Source organism: Azolla caroliniana, unplaced genomic scaffold (assembly GCF_043228905.1).
Source record: "Azolla caroliniana isolate FFs.n. ecotype wild unplaced genomic scaffold, voAzoCaro1.0.p SCAF_1, whole genome shotgun sequence".
NCBI classification, from domain to species: Eukaryota; Viridiplantae; Streptophyta; class Polypodiopsida; order Salviniales; family Salviniaceae; genus Azolla; species Azolla caroliniana.
This window is the reverse complement of record NW_028230436.1, coordinates 22,639,299-22,645,224: the sequence shown is the minus strand read 5'-3', so window position 1 is coordinate 22,645,224 and position 5,926 is coordinate 22,639,299. Positions and strand designations below refer to the sequence as shown.

The following is a 5,926-nucleotide window of genomic DNA, read 5'->3' as shown; positions in this document are numbered from 1 at the left end:
TAATGATCGAACATGGGAACCTCTTCAGAATCTTGCTAATGCCTCCGAAATGGTTGCTGCATTTCACAACAAATATCCTCATAAGCCAAGTCCGAAATCTTGTCTTCCGAATATGAAGTTGCTGCCATTCTCGACTCCAAGATCGTTCGTAACAAACTGTATTATTTGGTTGACTGGTTAGGTTATACACCTAATGATCGAACATGGGAACCTCTTCAGAATCTTGCTAATGCCTCCGAAATGGTTGCTGCATTTCACAACAAATATCCTCATAAGCCAAGTCTGAAATCTTGTCTTCCGAATATGAAGTTGCTGTCATTCTCGACTCCAAGATCGTTCGCAACAAATTGTATTATTTGGTTGACTGGTTAGGTTATACACCTAATGATCGAACATGGGAACCTCTTCAGAATCTTGCTAATGCCTCTGAAATGGTTGTTGCATTTGACAACAAATATCCTCATAAGCCAAGTCCGAAATCTTGTCTTCCGACTCATGGAACTCGTCGTCGAAAAGGGGGGATAATGTCATGATGACATACATTTTCGCCTTACAAGGATTCCAGCCCAAGACGTCTTGGTCTATATGTTAGACCTTTAACCATTATACTAACATATATGATGTATATTTATAATAAATGTATTATTAGTTATTACAAGACATTTAGAGTATTCTAGAACATTCTAGAGTATTCTAGAACATTCTAGGATATTCCATGATTATATTAAATATCATAAATATCTAAAATATTCTAGAACATTCTAGAATACTCCATAAGGACCTATAAATAGGTGTCTATTCATTCATCACAACTCATTCGGTTCAACACCAGTTTGTAGCCCCTTGGCCTACTCTTTGTAATCCTTGCTCTCTTATAATATAAACTCTCTTTCCATTTCTAGTGTTCTCTCTCTCTCTCTCTCTCTCTCTCTCTCTCCCCCTCTACCTTCTACTGTCATCTTATTTTTCTCTCTCCTATTCTCAAGTCACAACTACGACCGAGAAGGGAATCGATGCAACCACGGTGGAGCAGTTGCTGAAAGAAATGGAGAATTTGAAAAATTGTGATGGTAAAGAAGTCAGATGACTGTCCCACATGCTCCAAGTATATGGACTGTCGGTACATATGGTGCGATAACACCGAACATGATCATAGGGATTGCAACGAGCACAAGGAGGCGTTACGACGGGATCTTATCTACTACGAGGGAAATCGGATCCATTCGATGGACTCTCAGAAGCCACTCCAACCGAACTTCCGGAAAGGTGGCTTGAAGAAAGTCCTCGAGGATGAAATAGCGGCGAAAAGCAAGTATGCGACAACTGCGGGAATACGTGTCGGGGAGTCATTGGGAGCAAAGGCGCCTTTTTGGCCAGAAGTGCTAGAAAACCCCGAGAAAACCGATTCCAACGATATCCGAAGCACGGCGGAAGGCATCCGAGAAGCTACGGGATGGGAGTGCTCCATTGATAAGAATAGTTTACACGCCTATGCCAATTGCATGAGGTGTATGTAGACAAGAAACGATGGCGCACGGATGATGTGGCTGGACCATCAAAGACACCAGAAAGCTGGAACTCTAGAGGGAAGGGGAAAGAAAAGACGATTTCGGCATTCAAACTCGCCTTGGACATCGAACAATAGACGGACTTGAAAAGAGTGTTCGAAGAGAGAATCCTCGATAGCCGGGTGGAATTTTCGCTTCGGGAATTACTCGAAATAGCGAAGGAGTTCCATGATCTTCTTGTGGATCACAAACGGCTCAACCGATATGCAAAGTAGGTGAGAGAGACAGATAGACAGACATATAGACAACAAGAAGAACTCTAAACACCGGGACATTTGAAACAGGTAATATGTCGCATTCTCTTTTTCACATCTTGAGGAGATGTTAAAATATGCCTTATTTTAGCAGAATTTCAAAAAGGTACCACGCATGCGTACATGGTTCCTTAAAACATAGCAAAAATTTCAACTAAATAATTTTATGTCAAGAAAATCAATAGCCTTATATTTCATATGTCATGTTTTTTGTGAAATTCTAAATTAACGGAATGGAATTATATGCAACTTTAATCATTTGAACCGTAATTGTGGCGAAGATAAAAATAGTTGCCCACGCCAAGAATCACATAGATGCTAATTTTATAATATAATCACATATAATACGTCAAACTTTAAAACTTAATAGTGTTATAACTCTAGAAGGTAGAAGTCAAAGATAAACATTTAATACCCTTAAAATTATAGACTTAGTCAAATTATACATAAATCAAATACTAAAGATTATCCGCACACAACGTTTCTAGATGACCCATCTTTGCACTATTGATGGCCAAAATCATCTATAAAAACCCTTGCAGACTTTCCAAAGAAAGGTTGAAGAACATGTAAAACATTAATACCATTCAAATTATACACTTTGCCAAATAAACTCAAACTTTAAGTTTTAACTGTGTTCAAATGAAACAATAGTCACAAGTCAATGTCTATCATTTAATATCGTTCAAATAATACACCTAACCATAGAAATCAATCTATAAGCAAGTCAGGCAATGTGGGCTCTTCTGGATGAATGGACTCTTCTAAATTGTCCTCTGTAGCATTGATTGTTTGCTCCGCTGAACCATGCATATGTTCAAATTCTATTACGTCTTCTAGGTCCACAAGGTCCCCTGCGTCTTCATCTATAGGTTCCATTGGCTCTCTCGAAGTCATCTGAAACCTCTCTGTTTCATTGATGTGCTTCGCTCCGACTTCTTGATCTTGATCCGGACAATCCCAGATTCCTTGGATCCTCATTTTGATGTAGTTAACTTGTTCAGGGTCCTTCTCCAACGCGACACAGTTTCTGAACATTTTTAATGCACAAGCTGTAGTAGTACCTGATCGTAAAATAGAAGTGCAGAAGTCAAAATAATAATGAAAGTCTATAACTTAATCAAATTAACGAGACTAAACTTATATTACATATACCTGTGCCAGAGAACAAATCAAGAACCCAATCATCTGGGTTTGAGAAGAGCTCGATTAAGCGGTTGATCAATCTTTGAGGTTTTTGATAAGGGTTCACAAGGCTCTTTTCACCTGATACATGTCGAAGCTTCTTTGTCACAGCTGGGCACATTATATAATTCACAACGTTTCTTTCATTAACGTGTGCCCGAGCCTTCTTCTTCGTTATTACATCATAATAACCCACACTAAGATGCTCAACTGCACTAACCATACGATCGCCCGGGCTACGTGTAATATTTGTTTTAATCCTATTGAACCCAAAACAAATGAGTTAAAATTTGAATGGAACATATATAAACCACATATCTAAGAGAATATTATCAAAAAACAACGTATAACTCACCAATGCATATGCTCTGTTGCATGACATCGTGACTTTAAAGCAGTTGTGACTGACAATGATTGACCCATGCTATGAAATATGACTATCCTCCACAATGGTGCTAAGGTCAACTCTGCGAAGTCCTTTACCATCTTCTCAATCTGGGGGTACTTGAAAGGCACATCATCGAACATGGAACCCGTGATCCGGAATCCGTACGGTATATCAGCAATAAGTAATGTATAGTGCCTTTTTGGTAATATGTCGAGCATATTCACCACATCCCCCTGGAATACACTATAATGTAATTGTTTGAAAGGGTCAGCTCTATGCAAAAAACTTTTTACTGTTGCGAAGTCCTCTGGCACTTCCAACTCCTTTCCCTTTGTCATTCTTTTTTCGTATTTAGCACGTTCCAAGTGCGTAATGAACGAACTTGGAATACCGTCATTACTATCACCAACTTTCTTTGATCGAGGTGGTTTCTGCAAAATTCATTTCCTATAAGGAATATATCTGATAAATGATAATTGAATCTTTTCAAATTGAAAATACACATACCCATTCTCTAAATACAATGAAGAACTCTTCTAATGCCTTATATGATGATGTTATTGGGCAAGCTTGTTCGACTTCTTCCCAGGTTGGTAGGCACAATTTTTTCATCATCAATTCTTGTATCTTCATGTATACTTTATGACTAAAAATAAAATATTAAATGTGAAATCAGTTATCAAAGGAAATGCACAAGAATAAAGAAAAACATTTCAATTTTACATACTTTTGTAACTCAGTCACCATCTCGTCCAAGCTAAACTCCTTGGCTGCAACTCGAGACAACACAGATATTAACAATCTATCGTCTTTAATTCCTTGTAGTGACCTCCAAGGTAGCAACTTCATATCTTCGGCCAACTCCTCAATAAATAAGTCACTTTTACGTGACTTTGTCTTCATCTCCACTTGTGGATCTACCTTGGCCTTCTTTGCCCGTTGACCTTTGACCTCCTTGCGCTCCCACATGCCAAATATTCTATCCTGGAGATCCCATACCTCACCTGTTCTAAAGGCAAGCTGAAACCATGAGTCATATTTCCGTAGCCCTTCAGATTTCGTACTCTCATCAACTGCAATACCCACTTCTAGTAAACATTGACGTCGTAAGCCAGGGTTCAACTTGGGTCCAAATCTTTGCAACGCATCCAAATACTCATGGTGAAAGAATCTGATGCGTTCGATACAAGACATCTTTTGTCTATAATCATTATCATTGTTGTGGTCCCATGCTAACAACTTGGCCTCTTCATGAGTAAGACCTGCATATACTTTACATTCTGCGTACTTAAAAAACGGAGTGAGCGGATATTCCTTGACGAGTTGACGTCGGGCTTCAGCTGAATGAGATCCTCCGATAACATAATAAGTATAATCATCTGAAGAGCTATATTTAAAATCAGCAACTGTCGGACATTGTTCAGGGTCTACCATAACCAAAAAAGGTACGACGGTTGCATGTGGATTTATCTTCATTTTGCTTTTCAAATTTTGTACATGCACTGCATGTGGCTCTCTAATCTCGAGCGTGCGTCTTCTAGTTTCAGGGTCGATGGGCGGCCTTTGAATTGAAGAAATTGGTAGATGGAAGAGTTGACCTTTTCGCACTAGTTTGGTCCTAGCTATATTTTCTCTAATCCGGTTTTGCTCAGAAGTCAATACACCGGAAGATATTTGCCCTCCTGGAGGGACAATTTCAAGTTGTTGTTCATCGTCTTCTTCTTCCTCGAACTCCAAGACGTCGAGGTCCTCGTCATTAGATATTTGTCGTTTTTGATATTTTTTATGTTCCGGTTTTGTTTTCCGAGACTTTTTAGGCGGAGTCTCTGCTTCTGTGCTCATCATCTCTCCAGTAACATAAGGCCGAAGAGCTACAATAAGATTATTCTTTGTTTGCATATCTTTTCGCAAAGATTTTGGGTGGCATACGTCAGGTACTAGGTTTCCTTCATCAACTTGCACTCGCCTTGTACCACCTGAGCTCTCAACTTCGAGGAAGATAATGGACGAATCACTGTCTTCATATTCTAAATTACGAACTTTACCATAGGGGAAGGTCTTCCCTAATTCAAGCTTTCCTTTTCCTTCCGACGTGGCAAATATGAGGAGCAATACCCCATCTTCTTCAATGTAAGTGAGACTCCATTCTACATGTGAATAATTTTTTAGCTTATGCTCCGTGGACTTATCTTCCACGAGCATAATTTGTTTATTTTTCGTATTCCCTACGGAAGATTTCGAGGTCCCATCACCCCCGGACTCGAATAATGATCTTCGAGACTTTTCTTTTAAAAAACTCTCCGAGTCATGTTTTGTCGGAGACCGGAACTTCAACTTGAAAGAGGGCACCTTCGGACGGGGCTCACTGGGGAAGAAAACAAAATATTTTCGTGAAATAAATGTAAAATATACGTGAATACACCAAAACACAACTAAATTCTCTTTAATACACCGTAGTACACGTAAAATACACATAAAACGCACCTAAATACACGTAAGTGCACCTAAATACCCTTAACTACATGTAAAAC

The 5,926-nt window shown here is 39.1% G+C and overlaps 1 protein-coding gene across 1 annotated transcript; it reads right to left on the bottom strand.

Moving 5' to 3' along the window:
• Nucleotides 1-2,533: 2,533 nt before the first annotated feature.
• On the bottom strand, nt 2,534-5,597 carry LOC147869166 (uncharacterized). The gene is made up of 5 exons (XM_087320944.1): nt 4,123-5,597; nt 3,903-4,041; nt 3,363-3,826; nt 2,978-3,267; nt 2,534-2,886 (listed from the first exon to the last, which is right to left on the bottom strand). The coding sequence occupies exons 1-5, from the start codon at nt 5,595-5,597 to the stop codon at nt 2,534-2,536; spliced, it is 2,721 nt and encodes a 906-aa protein (XP_087177070.1).
• Nucleotides 5,598-5,926: the final 329 nt, after the last annotated feature.

Coding starts and splice junctions, on each gene's coding strand:
- LOC147869166 (XM_087320944.1), bottom strand. CDS start 5,597: ATGCTCGTGGAAGATAAGTCCACGGAGCATAAGCTAAAAAATTATTCA. Junction 4,042..4,122: donor ATGGTGACTGAGTTACAAAA/GTATGTAAAATT, acceptor TTTTATTTTTAG/TCATAAAGTATACATGAAGA. Junction 3,268..3,362: donor GCAACAGAGCATATGCATTG/GTGAGTTATACG, acceptor TGGGTTCAATAG/GATTAAAACAAATATTACAC.